At 38.8% G+C, this 25,273-nt stretch overlaps 1 protein-coding gene across 3 annotated transcripts; it reads left to right on the forward strand.

The window, feature by feature from the left end:
* Window positions 1–209: 209 nt before the first annotated feature.
* ACSL4 (acyl-CoA synthetase long chain family member 4) lies at window positions 210–24,054 on the forward strand. 3 transcript variants are annotated; one of them, XM_088527547.1, is made up of 16 exons: window positions 210–248; window positions 8,537–8,583; window positions 10,672–11,200; window positions 11,488–11,665; window positions 13,161–13,270; window positions 13,386–13,524; window positions 14,447–14,597; window positions 15,175–15,298; window positions 15,966–16,037; window positions 18,106–18,245; window positions 19,048–19,220; window positions 19,401–19,475; window positions 19,669–19,860; window positions 20,364–20,478; window positions 21,197–21,354; window positions 22,413–24,054. In XM_088527547.1, exons 3-16 carry the CDS (start codon window positions 10,850–10,852, stop codon window positions 22,568–22,570), a joined length of 2,136 nt encoding a protein of 711 aa, XP_088383673.1. In that variant the 5' UTR covers window positions 210–248; window positions 8,537–8,583; window positions 10,672–10,849; the 3' UTR covers window positions 22,571–24,054. The 3 variants fall into 3 exon arrangements, with proteins under 3 accessions (XP_088383673.1, XP_010225634.1, XP_010225636.1); XM_010227332.2 differs by lacking the exon at window positions 210–248 and having other exon boundaries at window positions 8,514–8,583; XM_010227334.2 differs by lacking the exon at window positions 210–248 and having other exon boundaries at window positions 8,514–8,583; window positions 10,961–11,200.
* The last annotated feature ends 1,219 nt before the right edge of the window (window positions 24,055–25,273 follow it).

Consider the following 25,273-nt stretch of genomic DNA (forward strand, 5'->3'; position numbering starts at 1 on the left):
TTACAAGAGAGCTCTTCCATTTTTTTTTTTAATAACAGGTAGTATTTTGCAGTTGCATAAAATTGTTACCAACAAGCAACTGACAAATCTTTCAATTCAGGAGAATGGTGGGTTGCATGGCTTCTCTAGGTATGTTTATAACCTAAGAGATGGCTAGAAATTTCACAACTGAATATTTTTCTTTTCAGATTCTATTGAAATTCTCAAGCTACACACCTAGAAACACTTGAAGTGTGATTACATTCAAGGTAAGTAATCAGATTGTTAATAACCAGGGAATGGCCATTCCTACATGAATTCTTACTAAAATCCAGGGACAGTAAACTCTGTTATCAGTGAATTTTTGCTGTCATTGCGGTCTTTCCAAACATTAGTAGTCTTGTAGCAGGAACTCTATTTTTAAGCTGATAGAAGCATAACAGTACTAGTTAATAGTACTCTTAGTTAACGGTACTTTTTGAGTACTGCTGCATTTAATAGCAAAGAAAATGCTGTGGTTTTGCTAAAACCATGGCATGCTGTTGTGATACACTTTGTAATATTAAGGACGTTTCTATCCCTTTTTTAGAGCGCAGATATTCCTGAAAACAAACAGAAAGCATGTTCAGTAGTGTCGGTTTCCTCCTCTTGCTTCCTTCAGAAATTCTTGTGTGCTATACAAGTAGTACCTTATTATACGGTTGCTACTTTAACTCCTTCTTTATTCATGTTTTAAGTGATCTAGTTACCTAAATATCAAGTCATGCCATCAAGCCACTTGAGTTTTAGTTATGTGATCTGTTGGAAATTGCCAGGCATACTTTTGTAATGTATTCTGAACTGGCAGGACTTGAATAAATCCCTTGCAATAAGCTGTGTAGCTGTGTTACTGCACAGCTGTCCTGTGCTAATAAACTTTGCTGAGGGGTAGGACATGTTGCCACAGCCACAGTCACGGGGTAATATGGTTACACACCTTCCTGGCCAGAGCTCGCTTGCTCTGTGCTGGCTAAGGTTCGAGCTGGCACATGATATTGTGACCCAATCCTGTCGTCTTGCTGTTTTGCAAAAGCTACTTGGATATATTGGACTAAGAACATCAAAAAATAAAAAAAAAGCCTACCTCTGACATGTACATGTTAAACAAGAATTTTAATGTTTGTCAATATAAAGTGTGATAAATGTGACTCAGAGGAATTCTGAAGTTCAAAAACATACTCTTTAAAACTCTCAGAGGGTTTTTTTTTTTCCTTCATTTTTTTAAACTTCTTTTCTCCAAGAATTGTGCTGGTTTCTAATTTAATCCCCTATCCTGGTGTCACCATCTTGGATTCTGTGTTCTTTTGCATTGTTTTCTTGTGTTGGTGCCATTGTGTTTCTCAGAAAATTGAGCAAAACAGTGCTGAAAGCTCTTACATCTAGAACTCACGTAGAGGAAAATGTATTGAAATTTTTTTGGTCATCTCGCTTCCTCTTTGAAGTGCAGATAAATTTGAAGAATTGTACAGTAAGGCAGTAAGATTGCCTCCCTGGTGCATAGAACATACCATCCCCAGTATTACCTCCTTGCTGATGGTGGATAAAATCACCAAGTTCTCTCACTAAGTTGATATGCAGGGCAATAAGATTTAATGTTCCTGTACAGTTCATCCCCAGACTATGCCTCCAGGTCTTCCTCATAAAAATAATATTTCAGTTGCCACACACTATTGTTTAAAGAAGGGCACCCTAAAGACATCTCAGTGAGTCATAAAGCACAAGCTGAATGCCGCATTAGGACGTCTGGTCTTAGGTAGAGCTTTATATGTGAATTCCAACTATGGATGCGAATGTGATAGATAACTCGTATACGAATCCAGGTATACTTGGTGAGTAAATGATAGGATAGATTCGCTTCTACCAAGCAGTAGAGTCTGCTAAAATTTAGCATTAACACCACAGTAAAATTCAGTTGTCTAGATGGACAAAGAACATAAGCACTTTTCCACTGGAAAAAAATTGTGACTATATAAAAGATTAACATATGCTTGTTCCCAATGCTCCTAACTTGTAGTGACTCTCAGGCCACTTTGCTTTGCAGTTTACCTAATTGCACAGCGAAAATGAAAGAAAAAGAGATGACTCTTGAGATCTCAAGTGACTGTGGGTGGGAACACATTGCTTAAACTTGTGTTTTTAAGTCATCTCTATATCAGTACATCTGTAAAGGAGGGGGGATTCTTAGAATTTCAAATGAAAAAGCTTCCTTCTGCTTGCTTACTCACAGCTAAGGAAGTAATTTACATTTGGATTGAGAGCTTAAAAGGGAAGGATATTTCCCAATTTTTCCCAATTTTGGTGCTCCTGTTGTTTAACCTCCCCACAAAATAATGAAGAACACTTAAAGATTAAAAAAAAAAAAAAACCCACCTCTCCCCATCCCCCTGTTCACTTTTTAGTTGGTAAAAGGCTGCTAATCAGGACACGATCAGGAACATTTTACTGTTTGTTTCGCTACCTAAATTATGATCATTGTCTGAGGAAAAGAAAACAAACTCCATCCACAAATGGAAGAAGCAGTCTTTGATAAGTCATAGCAGTAAATATAAAACTGGTGACAGAGCTTATTGCCAACATGAATGTTGGAATAGACAGTCTGAAGTAGTACCGAAATGAGGATGCTAGTCTGTCTTAAATTACACGGCAGTTGTGTTGGCAAGTAAAAAGTGCGTACTTGTAAAAATATATAATCTGACAGTAAAGAGAGAAGTGCATCACTGTATATAGATGTCAATAGAATGTAAGGTAATTATGCTGAAATCTTTTAATAAGACATAAGGAGAGAATTACGATATCTGCCATTACGTTGCTTGCTTGGCTGCCAGACTGGGCTTGTGTTCAGACACTTCAACATCCTGCTGTTTGAGTTGCTGCTTCCACCAAAAGGTTATTCTAGAACAAAGCTGAGAAATTTCAGGAAACTTATGAATACAGGAAGTGGCTTTTAAGGACAAGTCTTCTAAACTTACTAAGCTTTGGTCAAATGAATATTTTTGCTGAATGCCATTTGAAACAGATTCATTGCTTACTTTCTGCTAACTTCTGCTCTTATGCAGTAACAGAGCAGTGTTACTATTTTACTTTATATTGGGATATGTCAGTTTACTTCAAGTATTTCTAATGCAATATAGCAGAAGTATTTACAGTTCCTTCTGGGTAGTGCTGCACAGATGTCTGGTAACATATTGTATTTGAAGTCAGGAAATAAGTGTTAATATTTAACCTATAGAGCTAGGGTAATATCATTAATGAATTTTTGGCTTGCTGAGTAAAACTTCATTGGCATTTATCCAACCCTATGCCATGACTTGATCAGTCTTTAACCATTGTTTAAAGAAGGGCACCCTAAAGACATCTCAGTGAGTCATAAAGCACAAGCCAAATGTCGCATTAGGACGTCTGGTCTTAGGTAGAGCTTTATATGTGAATGCATATGCTCCAGGATTCAGTGAATCAGTTGTATCCAGCAGGCATGAACATAAATATGTTGTCTCTGGAAAAAACTTAAAAAACCTTCGCTCGGGCAGATTATTTGATGTATTCCTTAATTTTTACTTACAAAACAAAATGTACCAGATGTGCTAACCTCCTTATATTGTGAAAGGATGTTGCTGAAATGATTATCATAAGCATAGGATAATAACTTAAGAGAGCATGCTGGCTCTTTAATGAGAGGTGTGCATGCATATGTTCCCAATATTGACAACAAATTGAATGCAAGAATGAATGCTTAATTAAGTTAAGAAATTAGAAGCACAATACTTGTATGTAACTGGTATATCTGTGGTATCCCCTCCACATATTCATTAATATAATAGATGATGAAACAGATGTTTTCAAGAAGCTTGAAGTTATGCCTGTACTTCAAGGACTTATTTTCATTTTGGGGAAACAAATGACCAGCTTTATTTCTTTTTTTTTTTTAATGTATGAAGTTCTTTTAGTGTAAATTCACCCATTCAATCCTATGTGGTCTTGTTTCTTTGTTATGGATAGGGAATTATTTGACTTGGAGTGTAGAATTTCTGTAGGACAGAGGTGTAGTGCTTCTTGTTTGGTTTGGTCTGAAGTCTCCAGCAGCAAAAAAGTGTGTGGAAGACAGGGAAAATAATCATCAGGGCTACATTTGTAGATCTCAGATGGATTTGATCTTCCAAACTTCAGCAATCTTAGTTCAGTCTGCTGACCTCTGTAGATTTTTATTTTTGCAAAGCAGTTTACAGCTAAGCAGAAAATGAAAAGATGAGGACAACTTAAATCTCTCTAATAGGCTCTTCAGAGCCACCTAGGGTGCAGCAAATGCTTGCATAGCTAAGCACAAACACAGAACTCTCCAGTCTGCTCATTTTGTATAACTTAAGGGCAGAAAGCGTTGAATCTTGATCGACTGTTTACACAGCTTTTGCTGCAGAACTTCCATGGCAACAACATCCTCTAAAAATTCGCCTTGATTATACTGTTTGCCTTTTTATGTGTCTTTTCATTTTTAAATGGGATAAAACAGTATAGTCACGTATTTTTGCTGTTTAAAATATTGCAATAAGAATCACGTTTGTTGTAATGTCTGCTCTGGTTCGACTGTGTTCTGGAGAGAGGTTAAATTGGGCTGAAATACCTCTCTATTAATACAAAGTATGTGCTTTTCCTTTTGACTTTTTTTTTTTTTTTGTAGTCCTTAGAATGTGTTTTGTAGATGTTGGAAGAGTTTTGAATTAATACCAATTTTTTCAGTTTAGTGTTTCTCAGTTTAGATTTTCCTCTTCTTAAATACTCCCCTCTGTTTAAGCCACAGGTCCTTAGTTCCCATGTTCACTTCCTTGAACAAAGAAGCCAGGGAAACAAAAGGATGCCTCTTGCTTCTTTCCTTATCACAAATGTGTGTTTAAAGAGCAACTGAATTTTAGTTATTGTGAGTGCTAGTATTCACAGTACCATCATATATTTTGAATTGCCTTTAAACCTGTGTGTCCTAGTCTCTTCATCAGATGAAGCGTGACCAGCACAGGTGGAGGGGAGGCTTATGAGAGAGGAAGTGTTAAGAGTGAATGAGCTCAAGGTATTCACAGCTCCCAGGCTGGACAGGATTTAATGAGGCGAAGGTAGCTGAGCTCTGTCTAGAGGAAATACTTTCCCAGTTGAGCGTATTCTCAGGGGCACTTTTCAGTTGTGAAATCTTGCCTTGGCCTGTTACGTTTTTTTGCCTTTGGGGCACACAAACAGGTCTTATCCTTTCACCAAATGTTTGCTTGCCCTCATGTTAAGATTAGGAGAGAGTGTTTCACACCAGTCTGTTAGATAATGGGAAAATACAGGGTAAGAGTGGCTGCTTTGGTTTTCGTTACCATAATACTGGAGGCTGCGGCAATCAATGTGGCACTTAACACTCGAAATTTCATTTTTTTGTTGGTTTGTTTGACATTAAGTACATAGATGTTCTGAGGCAGTAGAACAGCAACTTTCTTGAAATCAAAAGTAAATGTGATCTTTATTATAAGCTGGCTAGAATATTGTATTGATTTTTTTTTTAAGCAGCAATAAGAGAAACAAGCACAAGTAGCATTAGGAAATGTTGTGATATCAGTTAGTGTATTGCTATTTCAAAAGGAGCTCTGCCCACTGCTTCTGACTTTCCCCTCCTTCCATTTGTTGGGATATCGGTGCTAGTGTTTGTACTGTGCAGATGTAATAGCTCTTGAAAACTCTAAGGCTTTTGAGCCACTGGTAGAGCACAGAAATACTGAATCCTGCCAGTGTTGAGCAGATTACCTCTGAAGCTTTTCACTGCCCTCCGACGTACAAAATTGTGCAAGAGGAAAATATGTAGAAATCTGTCTGAGGAAAAAAAAAAAAAATGGGACCCTATGTACTTCTTTTTCTAGCATGAGTAAGTTGCATTAAAATTGGCAGAGTTTGTTTTTAGAAAAACACTGATATGACTTAAACACTGAATCATTTCCCTTAGTGCTTTTTTTTTTTCCTCAAAACTTCCAGCCCCTAAAGAGCTGCAGTTAGCCACAAGACTCTTCCAGCTTGTGTTATTATTTAATCACAGTTGCCTTATCTGTAGAAATATTCTTTCTTTCTTGTATGGGACATGTATAAACTCAGATAACAAAAATTTGTGGACAACTTTGTAGTATGCGTTTGTCTCTCGGCTGTGTTTAGACTTGCTGCTGCTTTTTGGCAATATGGTATTTCTCATTCTTTTCAGTAATCTCATTTTGAAAAACTAAATTTCTTTGCTTCTAAGATTGGAACAAATTCATGACCGGTAAATATTGATTAAATTCCCTCCAAAAATTAACCATAGTTAATAACCACCATGTTTATTTAAGTTTAGTCACTTTCTTTTTTTATCTGTAGAACAGGGTTTTTGCTTCTAGATTATGAAATGCTTACTAGGGTTTCCAGAGAAGTGGAAGAAATAGTTGTTGCTTATTCAGTCTGGGCTGTTTTGGAAGACTTCAGTGCTTCCGGAAAGGAGTTGGCCCTGAGTATTTGTGCTAAAGGCAGAATTGTGGCTCCACTTGAAGTTCACAAGGCCTCAGTCACAGGGGAACCAGGATTTCCTCCAGGGGTGTTTAGTCTAAACTGAACTGCTTCTCATTTTGGAGATTCCATCTATTCTTCTCAAAGTAGAGTACTTCCCTTTTCTGCTTAATGTCATCTCTTTAAGCAGAAGACTTTGTTAACATAGTGGAACAACATTCAAAAAGTTGCAAGTAACATTTGAAGTAGTTCGTAAATAAAACTTTTCTTCCAGTTGTGCTATTTTATAGCAAATTGGTTCACTAGCAAGGTTGGAAGAGGAAGAACAGTAAACACTATTCTCCAAATCCTTCGGTATTAATTCTTAACAGAGATTTGGTCTTTCTGCTATTAAAGCCTCTTCTGTTCAAGATAATAATTTCAATGCCTATTTCTTTAGATTTTGTTACACTTAGAAATGCTAGTGGTATGTACAAATGCTGGGGGAGGTGGTTCTGTATGTCAGAATTTAAATGCAGAGAAGATAAAGGCACTTCCTCCTCTGTGAATGGCCACTTCCAAAGATAGGAACCTCTGTCACCCCCTGCCGCTGCTTTTAATTAAAAGTCACAAAAGCTTGTGCTTATTTAAAAGCTACTTTTGTAAAATAAATTTGAATACCTGTCACTCGCTCTATACGTTATCTTAAATTCATGAAAAATTACTAAATCAGGGCTGTCCCTTGTGTTCCCAAACCTGCACTCTGATTCCAAACTGCTTGGGGGACCTGGCTGGTGCGTGGGAATGAAGGGCTGCATTTTACACCACGTCTGAAGCTTTCAGCTGAGCGTGTCGAAGTCGGAGTGCGCTGCAGGAGGGCACCGATGCCCACGCGGCGGTGGTGCTTACACGAGCACTCACGACAGTCGTTTGTTTTCTACTGCAAACCTGGCCTGTAGCATTTCTGTAAACAGCTATGTGTACCACTAATGGAAAATGTTACCAGCTCCTGCGTGCGAGCTCTGATCTGTGCGCTCTACACATCCTTGCAAATGGTGAATGACCTCTGGCCTAGAGAGTCACCATTTCAAAACTGGGGAAAGGAGCTTACTCACTCGAGGAAAATCATTTGGAGATACTGCAAACACAGCTATCGAAAGACAGAAACTACATCTGTTACTTTTTTAAGGCTGTATTGGTACATGACGCACATTGATTGCTATTGCTGGGAACATGCATTTCTTACATCAAGCACTGCTCTGCTGTTACTAAAACAAACAGATAAGTTGCCAAATAATTAATTAGTGTTGTGCAATTAAGACAAATGATAAACTTCGTATGTAGATATTAAATGCATGTTTTGAATTTTCTAAGGTTAGGATGTGGCTTTATTTTGAGAGAGCGATTTTTACGAGGCGTAAGCTACACTTACTTGTGAGGCAAGAGGGAGTTTCCCGACAGCGTGGCTGCTGTGCCGTGGCAGGAATCCACACCTGGCTTGCCTTGAAGGCATCCTTGGTGGTACATCGCTACAAACGGTGCCACTGTTGTTCATTCTTTCAAAGACTAATTAAACTTGAAAGAGATGTTGAAGGCAAAGGAGGTAATTTGTGTAGCTAAATTTGGCTTATAACCAAATGGAATTGGTATCTCAGTATCTAGGTATTTTGGCAAGCTCCATATGTCAGCCTGTTGTGTGCTATATTTAAAAATGCAATAAATATTTTATTTGGCAAGTGTTTTTGAAAATTCTTGTACTTGAATACCCAAACTCATCGGTCCCATCAAAATTAAACATCTTTTTTGTAGCTTCATCTTTATTTGTACACTGGGATTTGCAAGTTTAGCCTTTTTCAATAACATCACTGCTGTCCTCTAGAGCAGCTAGCACATGCCACCACTGGCTACACTTGAGCGGCTCTTCTTTAGGAGCATCATGCTGGCATTTAAAAAAGTACTGCAAGTTGTACATTCCTGCATAACTTCCTTTCTGCAGGGCTGAAGAGAATATAGCCAATCACTAATACCTTGTTTTTATATTTTAATCTAGATCTAATTGAGATTGACTAAAACCTCGTCCTCACTGTCAGATATCTTGTAAGTATAATAATCTATATATGTGTATGTGTGTGTGTTTTCATATGAAAATATCCAAAGGAAAATCCGGAGCATGTCTTTTGGTTATAAGTTATCAAGTCTCTCCAGGTTATTTCTGTTAAGATTTCCAAATGATTTTTGTTCAAATAGAAGCCTTTTGAGGCACCACAACTGTGTACAGATTAGCTGTTTGTTATCTGTGTAGAAACACTTTTTGATGTTGTTCTAAGTAATCTGAAACTTCAAAATGTAAGAAATCAGACCTTAACTTTAGCTTATATGAACTTTTACATTAAAGTTGGCGTGCACAGAGTGTGTCTGTACATGCACTTACTTGAAGCATTAAATGTGATTTCAGTGGGGGTGCTTGTGGAAAAACTGCTACTCAGCCAAACTAAAAGACCTGGTTCTGTCTTGTCATTAAATTGTTTGCATAGCCCAACAAGTCTGGTTTCTGTCCAGGTGGCTGGGCTCGCTGGTGTGCTGTCCCTGTGTGAGGAGCAGACAGACTTCTCTCTTTGATGTTTATTTTAATACATATCATGTCTAATCATGGTTATGCGCTGTAGTTTTTAACTAGTCTCAGCACTATGGCTGGCTTTTGTTTTACATATAGGCTTGACTGCTTCTGTAGGAGCACTGAAATAACTGGGATGAAACTGTCGTGCAAGATTTGTAATATAAATCAGTGACCTTCATTTTAGAAAACTGAAGCCTAGGGAAATAAAATGTTATCTGTTATGCTGCAGTTTAACTGTTTGCTGAGCCATACCCTGGTGATGAAGAGGTTAACTAAAGCAGAATCAATTCTGAAAAGAATACAGAATTTACTTTTTATAAAGAAAAATACCCAGGACATACTTTATCCTGGACAAGTCTGAACTTTTTTTTTTTTTTTTACATGACACGACAGTTATGTAGCAATTATATTCCACAGATTTAATTAAAAATACGTGTTCATCAGATGATCATAAGTGTGCACAGCTCTCTCAGTCATAGGTTACCCTAAATGGTGCTGCTACTGGCTGCACACAACTGCAGATGTGGCAATTCTCATAAAAAAGCAAACGCCTCCTAATAGGTTTCTCCTTGCGATGTTGGTGGCAGCAGCCTTGCTCAGCCTCCCTCACCTGGAGAGGCCGATGTGGAAATGAGGGCGCAGCGTGAAGTGTGCCGCATTCTCCTGTTTTCTCATGGGACTCTCTCAGTTCTCCCATTTTCATCTCTTCTGTTTATCAGATTCTGCCTGTAAAAGATTGGGCTTTGCTACAAACTAGCCTGGGTTACTCCCTCCGTTGCTGGTGCACCTCAACTGCTCCTGACTATGCATGCGGCTGGGCAAAATCTTGCCTAGGTTGGCTTTAATTTGGATTAAATGGGTTAGATTGGATTCCATTTTTCCACGTCTGGAGTCCTGAAAGAAATATACAGGAGTAGCTTTGTGGGCAAGGGTGGAGGGAAAGCTTTGTAATAAGTAATACCAAAATGCCAAAAAGTTTGGCATTCCTAGTTGGAAAGACTGGTTACAGATTAAAAATTCAGTTGCTGAATAAAGGAATGTGGGGATATGTTTTTTAGATTGTAACATGTAGATTTTTTGAGGAGTCTGTATAAAAACACAATCAAATCTGAATAAAGTTAATACAGCATTCTTCAAGGCAGCAAAGAAACCTACTCTATCTTCCCATTGTAGTACAAATATTTAGGTTGAAAAAAACCTGCTGACCCCTGTCCCAAGTTATGCAATTGTGGCCTTACTCAAGTAGCTTAAACACAATATTATGATGTGAAGGACGGACTTCACCTCACCAGCCCTGAGCTAATCAAACACAGATAATGTGGAAAAGACTCTGAAAAGTAAATATTTGTAGATGCAAGAAACAAGCATGGAAAAGATTCTTTAATCTGCAAAACAGTGCGCTGCTATATCACGCAGCCTCCCAGCCCAGCTGCTTCAGTTGCCTTTGTCGTGATGCATTTGAGGTGAAATCTTGAAAGACTGAAACTAATGGATTGATTATAATATTACTAATTTCTTTTTTCTTTTTTTTTCCCTGCTCTCTGCTTGGCTCTGGTCTTCACCCACAGGCGTCCGCTGTCGGCTCTCAAAGGTTACTAAAATTTTAGCTGCTGCTTAGAAGCAAAACTGCCTACGCTTCCCTTACTGTTGCTCTTTCCCACCATACTGCACCGCTGCTTCGTTCTTGCCTTCTTCAGAGCTCGGGCCCTCAGAACACAATAAGAGACTTTGTTTTTTTAATTCGCAATGAAACTTAGGCTAGAAGTGTGTGCCATTCTCTTGCTGCCTGTGTACGTGTTGATATCTGTGTACAGTATGCTTGTATTTATTCCATGGTATTTTCTTACCAATGCCAAGAAGAAAAAGGCTATGGCAAAACGTTTAAAAGCTAAACCGGTCTCGGACAAGCCCGGAAGCCCCTACCGGTCTGTCGCGCATCTCGACTCACTCGCACACATCAACATCCCCGGGGCAGACACGCTGGACAAGCTCTTTGACCACGCTTTAGCCAGGTTCGGCAAGAAGGACTGCCTGGGGACCAGGGAAATACTGAGTGAAGAGAATGAAATGCAACCAAATGGAAAAGTGTTTAAAAAGGTAAAATGGTTAAATTTGTGTTTTGGAGTTGGGCTGATTCTTCTCAGCAGTAGTGGGCTCATGGGGGGAGAGGTGGGTGTTCTTCCTTAAACTTTTCTTCATTTTGTGGTCTTAAATATGCAGTTTATAGTATTTCAAGAATAACACACTACTGTGTGTGATACTCCAAAAAAAAGAAAACTAGTGTTTTTTTTTTTCTTTTTATTTCAAGAACTGTAATAGTGTTTTGCACTGACTCACATTACCAGCACTTCCCCATCATCACAAAAATACATTTTTTTCACCAGTTAATCTTAGGGACTTACAAGTGGTTATCGTATGAAGAAGTCAATCAGAAAGTGAATCACCTGGGGAGCGGCCTGGCTGCGCTGGGCCTAACGCCCCGCAGTACCGTGGTGATCTTCTGTGAGACCCGAGCAGAATGGATGATTGCAGCACTAGCCTGCTTCAAGTACAACTTTCCCCGTGAGTAACGAACTTGCATACATTTCAGCACTGGCTTAGCTGTTAAGTATTTTGAATGTGCCAATCCTATCATCAATCATATAAGGATTTAATAAACTTACTCTGCAGCTAGTTTTTTTAAGTTTTTTTTTTTTTTTTTTTTTTTTTAATTTAAGATGTTAGAATGGACAGGAAAGTGGTCATTAAAGCACTCTGAAGTTGTCAGTAATTGCATTTTCGCCACAAACTATGGAATGTGTTTATAGTGTTTTCTTTTTGTATCATGACTTCCACATCTGAAACAGGAAATAATTTTTGGAAATAATTATTTTTTAAAAAAAGTAAAAAAAAATCATATGCTAGCTTGAGGGTTTTCTTGTGACCTTTAAGGTCCTCATAGTCTTTGCAATGTGCCTTTTTTAAAAAAAAAACTAAGCGCTCATGGGGCTATGAATTAATTCATGGTAGGTTGCTGGTGCACTGCTGAGGGAATGCTGCACGCTTGCATGCTGGCTGCATGTGCAGCACACTGTGACCCAGAGTTTCTTTCTGGTGCCTTCTTACAGTTTTGCTTGCAGCAGGCTGCGCGTTTTCTTTCAGTGTTAGTAGCAGTTGGCTGTGGGAGAGGCTGGTGACTGAATAGAGTTCGCACGGGGCTGCTAAAGGGCAATAACGTAAAAGCCAACATTGCTGTTGAAACAGGATGAGGTGATCCTCATAGCAGCTCTATCACATTACTCTCTTTTTGGCCCTCTGCATGATCCCCCTTTCAAAGGAATATTTCCTTTAATGTTTATTTGGAGGTCAGCATTTAAAATGGAAGTACGACACTAAGGGAGGCTTTATTTTTTTTTTTTTTCCTCCCCGACACAGATGATTGGAAAGGGTGACCTCCTCGGTGCGTGTGAGGCACTTACAGTTCACTGTAGCTGATCAGGGTTAAAAATAATCTAGCAACATGAAAAACAGTGCAGGACCTTAGTGTCATTCTCTGCCTTGCCCCCATGCGTAACGGCCCTGGGCTGAGCAGGGCAGCGCCCGGGGTGGCGAGCGCCGGCACCGCTGCCGAGAGCTGCTCGTGAAAGGCCCGAGCTGTGCCGGCTGCCTGCGCTCGTCGCAGCAGCCTCTCCTCTCCCCCGTGTTCTGTCTGCAGAGAACTCCCCCAGAGGACCCAGATGTTCTCAGCTGCTTGTTGTGCAACTGCTTAGTGCATTTTTGCTGTTCTTTTTTTTGAGGATCTTTTTGTTAGTGTTGTTCAGATGACTTTTTGTGTTCTATGAAACTGTCCTTCTTGTTCCAGAGGTCTCTTGGAGGATAAAATTCTGATGTAGGAAAATGAAACAGTTTATAGTCTAATTAGACTCCCAGAAAGCCCATTTTCTGTTTGTTTGTTTGTTTTTTTTTTTTTGGCCTTTTTTTCCCCCTACACTGCTGTCCATTGAGTTAAAGCAAAAACCTTCGCATGGTATTACTTTGTTTTTTAATTTCTGTTTTTCTCACCCTTTTAATGTGACAGTTGTTACTTTATATGCCACCCTGGGTGAAGAGGCAGTAACTTATGGTCTCAATGAATGTGGGGCATCATATCTGATCACAAGCGCAGAACTTCTTGAGAGCAAACTTAAGGTAAGGTAACATTACCTGTAACTTTAGGTAACTTAGGCACCAGGTTCACTCATTCTCAAACAACCCAGCATATTACAATGCAGTCAGTACTAAAAATTCCCTTTCCATTTCTTAGACTGCACTGACAGAAGTCTCCTGTCTTAAACATATCATTTATGTGGATAAGAAGACTATCAATAAATCAGAATACCCTGAAAACTTGGAGATTCATAGTATGCAAACAGTAGAAGAGCTGGGAGCCAAACCAGAGCATTGTAAGTGAACCATTTATTGGAGAACTTAACAAGCAATATAATGGTGAGATCAGAGGTAGGTTAAAATAGTTCATCAGGAAAGAAAAACCATGCAAATCTCTATAGTTTCCTTTAAATAAGCAGAAAACTAGACATGTTTGTTTAATCCCTATTCATTTTCTTGTATTTTTGTTCAAGTGTCAGGTACTTCAAAATAAAACCTTATTTTTAACTCATAAAACATGCTGAGAATACCTCATGGTTTTTATTTTAGGAAGTAAGGAAAATCTGATGTAGTGTTTTTATTTTTCTGCCACACAGGCCAGCTTAAAGAGTTGATACAGACTGACAGCTAACGTGAAGGTTTATTGGAAATCCCTAACTTTTCTTGCTTTCAGCCACTTCTTCTGCTTCTCTAGCTGTGGAAGTCATAAAAGCCAAAAGGTTTTCATCATTACAGTAGACAAAATAACTGCAAAAGGATTAAAATAAAAATCAGAAATAAACTATTATAAGTTTACTAGTTTTCTACTGTTAGCAACTTAATTGAAGAAGGTTCAGTTAGAAGATAGGAAAAATATACAAAAACTATCAAACCTCTTCAGTCATGTTAGTCAGGCTCTGGAACAACGAATGGTGGAAAAGTTAACCAAAAAGCTGCAGCTTCTTGGTTTCATTTTTAAACCCCATTGTTTTCCCTCTAATAGTGCACTTCCCTCGTTCACCACCTTTCTCAGGTTTGCTATCCCTTCACCAGACTTTTTCTATGAAACTTATAGTCAGCTGTAAAACATGAGGGCAGAAGTATCATGCAGATTGTGTTGCCTTACATTAAGTGTCTCTGTACTTATTCCTTTCAGACACTTTCTTACTGGTTAATTACAGAAATAACAATGTACAAAGTACATAATAAGTAACATGCTCTTTCTTTTGCATTTTGTAGTAAGTGTTCTGCCAAGCAGACCTGTTCCGACAGACTTGGCCTTAGTCATGTACACTAGCGGCTCCACCGGGAGGCCTAAAGGAGTGATGATGATGCATAAGAACCTGATAGCTGGAATGACCGGGCAGTGCGAGAGGATACCTGGGCTGGGGTAAGAAACCCTGAGTTGTCACACAGCTGGAGATACGTTGGCATTGCATCCGGGAAGGATGGAAGAGTTGGAATAGCTTTTGTGATGGGCTGAAAGAGCAGTCTGGAAGCGATGGTGCCGATTTCTGTAACTGACAGATCTAAGTTTCTTCCCAAGAGACCTCTATTTCCTGGAATCAGTCTCAGTACTCTATTGACCAGCTCCCTTTCTGTTTTAAAAGGAGATACTACTGTGACTGTTAGGATTGTTTTACAGTAAAAAACAATTTTAAACTTAATTTGGTAACGGGAATAAAATCTCCCATGAGAAGTAGCTAGGAAAACTAGGGAAACATTCAGTTTCCTAGAAAACAAGGCAAGCCTGAAATTCACAGGCACCGCTTTCAGTCAGGGAGCATTTTATCCATTTAGTTTATGGTCTGCCTTTTATGCTCATACCCTTCTTGGATGCAAAAGAAGAAACTTCACTTGTGATTTAAGCCTTTCAGAAAGTAGTAACTAAGTACGTCAAAGTACTGAACAGTATTTTAAGTCCAGTTTTGCATCACTGTTAATCAGATAATCCTTTCTTTTACTAGGCCCAAGGATACTTATATTGGTTATTTGCCTCTGGCCCATGTATTAGAATTGACAGCAGAAATTTCTTGTGTTACTTACGGCTGCAGGATTGGATATTCCTCTCCGCTCACACTGTCAGATCAGGTAAGGGAAGACTAAGCAAACTTAAGTACTCTTACGCGTGCTGAAACTACAGCAGCAGATCATACCATGTAATATTTTATTGACATCTTTGCAATTATGATACTTAAGTCTAAAAGAAAACCTAGCGAATGCTATAGCATTATTTAATGGAACATCAGGAGATGAAACAGCTGTTAATAGACTGAATGCAAGAGTGCTTGAAATGATTTTAAGTTTTTAGACACACATTATCAGTTCTTTAGTTACTACAGATCTTCTATTTGGTTGCTATTTTCAGTTTAACAGTTATGATAAATTAAAGCAAATTAAGCTGTTGGAGAAGGCTGCTGTATATTATGCTGGTTTACAATTGCATTACAATAGACAAACTGCTAAAGGAAAATAGGGAGAAATCTAGTACTATGGAGGAAATAAAAGCAATTCCACCTTTTAGAGCTTTTAAAGTTGGGCTTGTAAATCATCTGATATTTTGGTCAAAATTGTTTTTTAATCAGTGCTTTTCCTATTGTAATGAATAAAACATTCAGTAGGAAATACTGTTTAGAGGGGCATGGGAGGAGACTTACACAAATTACATGGTATTTCATTTCCCTTTTAATTTTAGTCATCTTCTGACTGCTGCTTCTTTTTGGTTTTGTAAATTTACATTTCATTTTCTTTATTCCAGTCAAGTAAGATTAAGAAGGGAAGCAAAGGAGACTGTACTGTACTAAAGCCCACACTGATGGCAGCTGTGCCTGTAAGTACAGGAAATCTGGTGATAAGTTTATCAAAAAGGTGCTTTCTACCTTGTTCATGCTAGCAAAAACAACATTTACTAACATGTTTTCTTTACTTGCTTAAGAAACTGTCACTTTAATAGGCAAGAAAATGGAACACAGAAATTTCAGTTGTTGGTGCTTAAGGCAGAGTACTGATGCTGCAGCCGTGAGCACAATACACACACACTAAAGCCAAGACTCATTTTGATCCGTAACTGTCAATAATTAATGATATTTTACTAGACCATAGATGTAACAGTAGGATACAACCAGTCGTGGCCATTCACTGCCTGAAAGCTCTTTCTGCAGAGGAGGCAGCCGGGTGGCTTTGGTTAACGCAGACATTTAAGCCTGTGAGCGCCTGGCCGAGCTGAGCTGCTGCGGCTGCAGCGTGTCTCGCCACAAGGTAAAACTTAGCCCAAGTCGCTCCACTCTTCGTAGTGGTCTTAGCCACTTACAGTTATTTCCTGTGGAAAATAACTTAAGCCCAACTCCATATTAGAGTGCTAGTAGAAATGGTAATTTTTAAATATGGCATAATCTCTTCTCAAAAGGAATAGTTTTTGTATGTGCAAAAATAAAAAGTCCATGCAGACAATTTCATACAAATTAGCCATGAAATGAGAACAGTGACAATGCTGCAGTACCTTGAAAAACCTCCCCCAACATCCTGCCTCTACAGATGTACTACAAAAAACTAAGAGAGGAAAAAATACCTGATACAGGTGGTGCATTTTTAACTGATAGTAGAGACTACCCTAGAGTTCAACAATTTACATGGAAGGGGAAGGAGGTCAAGCCACACACTTTAGAAAGCCCCCCTATATGAACAACACTGTTACCAGCATAACAACTTTGAAGGACTGAGAAGACTGATTTAGATTTCCTGTATACAACACCAGGCTATAAAGTTAGGTTATTGCACAGGAAAGACCTGCATGCCATCAATGAGAATGTAGCTATCTAGAAACACTCTAAAATACAAGCCAGCTGAAAATGCACGAAACGTAGGTTTTGCAGGCAGAGGTAACTTGCTTCATAAGTCTAATAAATAAAACTGCCTAGTACAAATTTTCCTTCCTAGAACTACCATCCTGCTTTTATCTTCAGAGCACAATATCATTACAATTATTATACTATATAAGGAACTAAACAGAAAATAACTGTAATAAAATCCAAAGACACAAATTTTTATACATATTTGTCTCTAACAGAAGTTTGTAGTAGCTGTTAGTGGTTCCTTCCAGCCTTTAATTCTGAACACTTTTTGTGTCACTAGTCCTTCCAAAAAGCTACAATTAATCTTACTTTGCCTTCCAGAATTTGTCTTTTAGAGACATCAGATATTTTGTAGCTAAGCTGGGTATGTAGTAGTATGTTTCTTTTTTAAAGTTCTCATTTTTATCTCTGATATTTCAAAATAAATCACTTTCATGGCTTTATTTTCAACTGATCGCCATAATTTGATTATTGATGTCAAGCATACCATTGTTACAGAGCACTGCATTATGAAAATAGTTAACATTTAGGCTGGTCAAGTATTTAATGGACACTGAAGCACTGGCCCCTTTAAGTTCTGTATCATTTAGTGATTATATTCAATTGAAATGAATATTGTGTCCTCTTACAACTTGTCTGTGACTGAGATTTTTTTTTTGTCAGATAAATACAATTACTGCAACCATGTTGCTTTGGAAGTTGAAAGACTTCTCTTGGAAAAGGAAGTGGTGAAATGAACTCCCTTAGCTCATGCCCTTGTGTTTGCCAGCTGCCATGGATAAAGCATCAGGACTCCTTAAAAGTAGCTGGTCTGGCATGGCACATACCAACCTTTCACAGAGCCATTTAGATAAATTTGAATTCAAGATTTTTGTAATCCAATTTATCATATTCTAAGTACAGGTTAAAAGTGTTCTTGATATTGTAAGCACTGTATCAGCACAGCAAGTGTTACTACACTATAGCACATTACCCCAGAATTTGTAGCCACTGTTGATAAAGATTTTTATGTGACAGAGTTTCTTTGTCCTTCTCAACACCTTGTAGGAAATAATGGACAGAATTTATAAAAACGTCATGAGTAAAGTTCAAGAGATGAACTATATTCAGAGAACCCTGTTCAAAATAGGCTATGACTACAAACTGGAACAAATCAAAAGGGGGTATGATGCACCTCTTTGTAACATGTAAGTATAGTTCACAGTCAAAACATACTTTCATCATGGTTTAAGACAGTCTCAGAGAATCACCAAAGCTATCTGGCATCAGATAATTCTAATCAACAGGCAAATACAAAATAATGCCTAAACTGACATAATCCAAGCTCTTGGTAGAAACAAGGAATACGTATTTAATACTCATACTTACTTAATCATAGAATGCTTAAGGTTGGAAGGGACCTCTAGAGATCATCTAGTCCAACCCCCCCTGCACACGCAGGGTCACCTAGAGCACGTGGCACAGGACTGCGTCCAAGCGGGTTTGGAAGATCTCCAGAGAAGGAGACTCCACAACCTCTCTGGGCAGCCTGTTCCAGTGCTCTGGCACCCTCACTGTTAAGAAATTTTTCCTTAAGTTCCTGTGGAACCTCTGGTGCTTCAGTTTATGGCTGTTTCCTCTAGTTCTGTTGGTGGCCACCAGTGAAAAGAGGCCAGCACCATCCTCCTCACTGCCTCCCTTGAGGTACTTATAGACACTGATCAGGTCCCCTCTCAGCCTTCTCTTCTCCAGGCTGAACAGGCCCAGCTCCCTCAGCCTCTCCTCATAGGGCAGATGTTCCAGGCCCCTGAACATCCTTGTAGCCCAGGCATTCTGCTATCTTTAAGTATTATGCAAGATGGGCATTTTTTTTTTTTTACTTTCCCTGATGTCAACTAGTATCTGTGAGTGATTCAGTTATTTCTAAGTTGTTCTAGATAAGAAAGAGGAAGGTTTCTCTCCAATTGAGTGGAATGAGTGATATTTCAATACATTTTTCCTTCTTTTAAGATTATTATTTAAAAAAGTAAAGGCATTACTAGGAGGGAACATCCGTATGATGCTTTCTGGAGGAGCACCACTCTCACCTCAGACACAAAGATTCATGAACATCTGTTTCTGCTGTCCAGTTGGGCAAGGCTATGGATTGACAGAAACATGTGGAGCTGGAACCATTACAGAAGGTAGTTAAAATGTTTGTAGAAATACCTTTAAAAAAGTACTTTTTTTAAAAAGGTGAAGCCAGAATAATTCCTAAGTGCAATAAAGTAACTTGAAATAAACTGCTGTCCTATTTTATGATTTGAATTTCTATTTCAAATGACAAAAATCTCTGTATTCTTCCTTGTTCTTTTCTCTCTAAGTTGCTGATTACAGCACTGGCAGAGTTGGAGCACCTCTTATTTGTTGTGAAATTAAATTAAGAGACTGGCAAGAAGGTGAGAGCATTAAAATCTTTTTGCCTTACCATAATTAATTTACTACTGCTTAGCTGGGTGTAGTACATGAAGTAATTGTTCATGATCTTTTATAATAATCATTAATGTGTGTGCACAGATTTTAAGCAAAAGCTTCAAAATGTTTTCCTGACAGCAAAATACATGTTTTGAAAATAACTGTGTTTTGTTTTAGGAGGTTATACTAATAGAGACAAGCCTAATCCTAGAGGAGAAATTATAATTGGTGGGCCTAATGTCTCCATGGGATATTTTAAAAATGAAGAGAAGACCTCAGAAGATTTCTCCATTGATGAGAATGGCCAGAGGTGGTTTTCAACTGGAGATATAGGGGAATTTCATCCAGATGGGTGTCTGCAGATCATAGGTTGGCCTCACTTTTTGCCACTTCTGTCTGTTACAAGACCTTAAAGCGCGCTAAGCATGTTCTTCATCCTTTTGGCTTGTCAGGATGGATTTGTTAGTTACCTGCTTGCAGGGTGAAAAAAAAAAAACTTTCCCAAAAGTTCTCATGGAAATTTTGGAAATTACTCCATTTCCTGTGACATTACCAATATATAAATTTAGCATATGAGATGTGAAAAATAAACATAAGAACAATTTTCAATTTTAACTACACAGTTTAAGAATCCGAATTCCCACTTTTATACCAGTTGTGTGACATATATATACATATGTAGTTTCCAGCTACATATGCGGCTCTTAGCTGCTTTTCAAAATTGGTGTAAGATGTGGTAATTTCTTTTTTGAGGCTCTTGCACAGCACTGCACAAAATACATGACAAACAGTGGCTTTACAAAAGAGCCTGTGGAAATGCAAAAGTCCGAATGCAACCAGCCTTTTCTGTTGATGTTACTTTTGACTCCTAGATCGTAAAAAAGACCTGGTAAAGCTACAAGCAGGAGAGTATGTATCTCTGGGCAAGGTAGAGGCTGCACTGAAGAACTGTCCATTGATTGACAATATCTGTGCTTATGCCAAAAGGTAAGAGCAGAAACAATTTAGGGTACATCTGAAATACAGGTTCTGCCCCTGTTCTCCAATGATACACTGCTGCTATTCATGGTTTCCACTGAACAATCCTGCATCTGAGCATGACTTAAAAAGAGCACCTCTGAGGTAGCACAGGCTCTCAGATTCCCCAAACACAAGGAAAGGAGAAACGGATGGAACATTTCTGTGCATCTCCCCTACCCTAATTCATTTCGGTTCCATGCCCCTCCCCAACAGGTCTAATTATATTAAGCATGTATTCTGGCTTTCCATCAGAATACTAGAGAAAGGTTAATCTGGGCACTTTCTACCTGACCCAGAACTCCCCATGAACTCTGGAAACTTCTCTCCTCCTTCTGCTCTCCTATACACTCTGTGCATGGAAGGAAACTGAAAGAACGAGTTCAATACTGGTGTAACAGGGAACCTAAATTATGCTGTAACTCCACATGAGTACACATCTAAATACAACACTGATCAAGTCCAATCACTTAAAACGATTTAGAGCCCCTTTTATAAATAAGACTGTGAAGATCTAGTATACTCTTAAGAAAGACTTGGAGAGGGGTGAAGATAGCTACAGTTCTGAAAGGACTATAGAGCTGTATAGCTAACATCAGGAAAGCATTTTACTCTCTGAAACTGAAGCATGTTTCGATTATTTTTTGTTTGATTGTTTTCTTTCTCCCCTTTTGGCACCTTTGGTCAGTGACCAGTCCTACGTGATCAGTTTTGTGGTTCCTAACCAGAAGAAGCTGACAGCTTTAGCCGAGCAGAAAGGCATCACGGGAACCTGGGTAGATATTTGTAACAATCCTACAATGGAAGCTGAAATACTGCGAGAAATTAAAGAAGTGGCAAACAAGAGTAAGTAAAATGGCATACAGGATGCTAACCAGCAAAGAGTATGTTGTTATCACTTCCTTCTCCTTGTTCCTACCTGGTACACTTAACTAATTTTAAGTTATGTGAATCTTATTCCAAGAATACTTGAAGCAGACTGATACAAATCAGCTGAAAGAGCCAGTGCCAGGACCAGGCTGTGAGGGGGATGTGCAGCCCCGGCCCCGTGCTCTGGTCTGTGCTGCCCCTGGCAGCTGTGCTGACGTGGGGGGCCAGGGGCCGCAGTCCCCAGTGTGCCGGGGTCCCCTTGCACCCTGCCTGCGTGGGGAGCTCCGCTGCGTGCACGCAGGGTACTCTGAGCTCTAAACAGACTCCTAGGGAAGAAAAATGCCTGAAAGCATATACCAAGTATCTCACTCCCTTGTTTATAACTTCAATACCAAGTTTTTATCCTTTTTCCCGAAAGAAGCACATAGCTCTAGCTTGTGGAAAGGCCTAGAGCTGCGAGTGTTGCAGCTAGGCTGGGTGGGGGTGTGTGGCGTGCGCATGGTGCGGGAGCAGAGTGGCAGATGTGCTCAGGGGCACGAGCTGCTCGTGCCTTTCCACAGCCTGGGCCTCCTGTCAGGTGCTGCAAGTCTACCCGACTTAAATGGCTCCAACGAGCAGCGCACAATATTAGCCAGAACAAAGTTATTTTTATCCTGTAGTTCTTGAATCTTTTATCCCATTATTTTTAAATCTCTCAGATGATGTAACCTTTATTGCTAAAAAATTCCTGATAGATTTCAGCAGGTCCTCTTCCGACAGTAGTCTCAGACCTTCAGACTATAAACTCACTTGTTGCAAGCATCAGATTTAGCACTGCCACATCCAATACAGACTGTAAGTACACTACATTAATAGAATATTTACACAATAATTGGCACTGAGCACTGGGGAGTTCAGTGACCCACTTAAAGTAACCTTAAAGTAGGACAGCACACCACGCAAGTTACAGAACCCTTGCCTTAGATTTTTAGGTGACATGACCGAGTGTTTCAGTGTAATCATAGTCATGCTTTTGTTTCTTCTTGTCCCTGCAGTGAAATTAGAACGGTTTGAAATCCCCATCAAAGTACGGTTAAGCCCTGAACCATGGACACCGGAGACTGGGTTAGTAACAGATGCTTTCAAGTTGAAAAGGAAAGAACTGAAAAACCATTACCTCAACGACATCGAAAGAATGTATGGAGGCAAATAAACTTGAGTTGTGTTGACTAGACAGTTGTGCAGAAGTTCTCGTGACTCAATTTTGGATGTCCTTATATACTGTAGTTATCACGTGTTCAAGATAATACACAAAATGGATGAATGTTTCTATAATCTCTAATGACAACAACAAAGGAGAAAAAGAAAAACCTTAGACTCCAAATTCCTAGTTACTAGCAGAAAACATTGATGCTCTTTAGTGTTCAATGTGATTATCTCCAGTTTTGAGGTGGACATTAATTACATGACACAGTGTGTCTAGGTCATTGTTGGTGTTATTGTTCCTCTAGCATATTCAGACTGCTTTCATTCCTCTAATTCCTGAAGTCTGGCACATACTTCAACCAGGAATATTAATACAATGAGGGTGATTATTATATCACAGCAAGAAACTTCATAAGGGGAAAAATATTTTTAAAGCTTACCATTCATTAAAAAAACAAAAACATTAGTCAAGAATTTGCTAGAGGTCACTAATAACGCATTAGAGATGGATTCTTCTGCACATCAATTAATATCTTGACTACAGTGCCTAAAAGAGAATACGAAGTATAGTTACTGAAATAAAGGTGAACTGAAAAGCTTTCAAGAAGTGACTTACTTGACACTTCAAGAGTGTTGAATCCTACTTCAACTTCACCAAAAACATTTTTACTTGCCACTATGTTTTAATTCAAGCAGAACTTTCAGCTCGGGCATGCAGCCTAAGAGACGACCAAGACACCCACTGCTGCAAGCAGCACTGACCTTAGAGCAGTCGTCAGTGGAAGCAGAACTCGCATCCCGGCAGGCCAACAGCAGTGGAACTGAGGGACAGTTGCCTCTAAGCAGGTTTTAACTAAAAGGAGAACTTTGGGTTTCGGGTGGGACAGGGAAGGGGAAGTGGTTGCTTCTGTTTTCTAAGGCAGTGATCCTTCAGATCTCTAATGTATATGAGTAACAGTACAAGTCATCTGTACATAAGTTACAGGGTCTAAGATAACTGTATTTACAAAATGAAAAAGTATTTCTGTTCACCTTTTAAATACTGTAACCAAAACAAGACAAGAGGAAGCCAGTAGCAGCTTCTCCGTTGTCTTGTTTTAACTACAGGAAAGTAATGCCTGGCTGGAGATCTCTGTTTTAAGGAACTTGTAAAAAGGGACAAATCACTCTATGTAGAAATTGATTATAAAAACAAAGGTGTTTTTTAATAACTGGAAGCTATAGATGTGCTGAAGCAGGAGGATAGGGAGTAATTTAATAATAGTTTATCACTCTGTGTGCAGTATCCTGTACTATGTCTCTTTGAATTGTTAGTGTCTGAGCTCCTGCATCCCTGCTAGCTCTTTGCACTTGAACCATAAATGCTGTAAGAAGTGGAAGTTCTTGATACTGTTCTACTTTGCACTTTTCTTAATCATTTTATATATGTTGCTTATGTTTTGTACAGGTGTGGCCCTCAATTGCTCTATATTATAAATGCCTTTTGAAGTATTTATAGAATTCTTCTATTCATATTTGTGTTGTATATATGATGGTTATAAAGGAAAATGATTTGGTATTGTCACTGTACAGAAGGAAAAGGTTTTGTAAGTCACTTCTCAAACATAACAGCTTGCAATTTCAGGGCAAGATTTTTCCTTTACTTGGGTGTATGTGTATTTTTATTTTCCCCAAGTCAAAACAGCTTTCAGCAAAAATAAATCATGGCTATAGACTGGTTAACCAAACTGCCCCTTCTCGGGACCAGCTGCTTCTCGCTTTCCCCTGCAGCAGGAGCGACCGCTGCCAGCTGCTTGTGCAAGGACCTCTAGTGCCGACTGCTGCCAGTTGTGTGCAGAGCTGCAACAGTCACTAAAAGGAACCAGAAAAAAAGGCCTTTCTAAAAAAGTATTTTTTTAAAAAGACACATACACTGGTTTATGAGTACAGGAAATACTTCCCATATAATATATATATATATATATAAAGTTTTCATATAACTTAGTCTTGGAGAGGGTTACCAAACTTTCCACATTTAAAATCAGTCAAGGTTACATAGCCTTTAGATAGTCCTTCAGCATCATAAAAATTTAAACAAATGTGAAAAAGTATTTGCACTTCAGTCTTTGCAGGTTTATGGATTTTTATTTTTAACGTGAATGTATTTGAGATGTAATTTATCTAGACTCCAATTATACTCTGTGTCTTTGTTGAGTGAGGATGGATATTTTAAAAACCTACAGGCCAAGAAGTTAACATTACAAAAACTGAATATAATTGAATTAATTCAACAACTTTGTGTTCTGAAACATCTCTATGTCACACAAATTACCTTTAGTTACTGTTCAGCACCTCCCATTCTCTCCACGATAGTGCATACCTTAACAAAAGCAGTTTATCAGCAGAGGGAGCAGCTAGTACCTGCCACAAAGGATGAAAACTAGGCTGCGTGCAGACCTGTCTCTCAGTAAATTAAATGAGATAGTGCTGCAGAAGACATGAGACACCCATCATCTTTTTAAGCATTTCTGGGGAGAAGGGAGAAGGGTCAGGGGTTATGCCAGACTTGTTTAGGATCTAATCTAATCTTATACTTGCAAATAATTCATTACATTCCATAAGAATTTTATTATTTTTAAATGAATTATTTTGTGACACAACACCTGGAAAAGTAAGATACTAAGGTTGTGTTGAAAAGCAGTATTTACCTGACATTCTCACATCAGATGAA

The sequence above is a fragment of the Tinamus guttatus genome, unplaced genomic scaffold, assembly GCF_059628265.1.
Source record: "Tinamus guttatus ecotype Peru unplaced genomic scaffold, ASM5962826v1 Tinamus_guttatus_pri_ptg000287l, whole genome shotgun sequence".
Classification (NCBI taxonomy): Eukaryota; Metazoa; Chordata; class Aves; order Tinamiformes; family Tinamidae; genus Tinamus; species Tinamus guttatus.

What these genes read in the sequence shown, in the direction of transcription:
- ACSL4 (XM_088527547.1), top strand. Translation starts at nt 10,850, where the DNA reads ATGAAACTTAGGCTAGAAGTGTGTGCCATTCTCTTGCTGCCTGTGTAC. An exon ending in GATGCACCTCTTTGTAACAT is followed by an intron (nt 18,246 to 19,047) that starts GTAAGTATAGTT and finishes CCTTCTTTTAAG; the next exon opens with ATTATTATTTAAAAAAGTAA. An exon ending in AGCTGGAACCATTACAGAAG is followed by an intron (nt 19,221 to 19,400) that starts GTAGTTAAAATG and finishes TTTCTCTCTAAG; the next exon opens with TTGCTGATTACAGCACTGGC.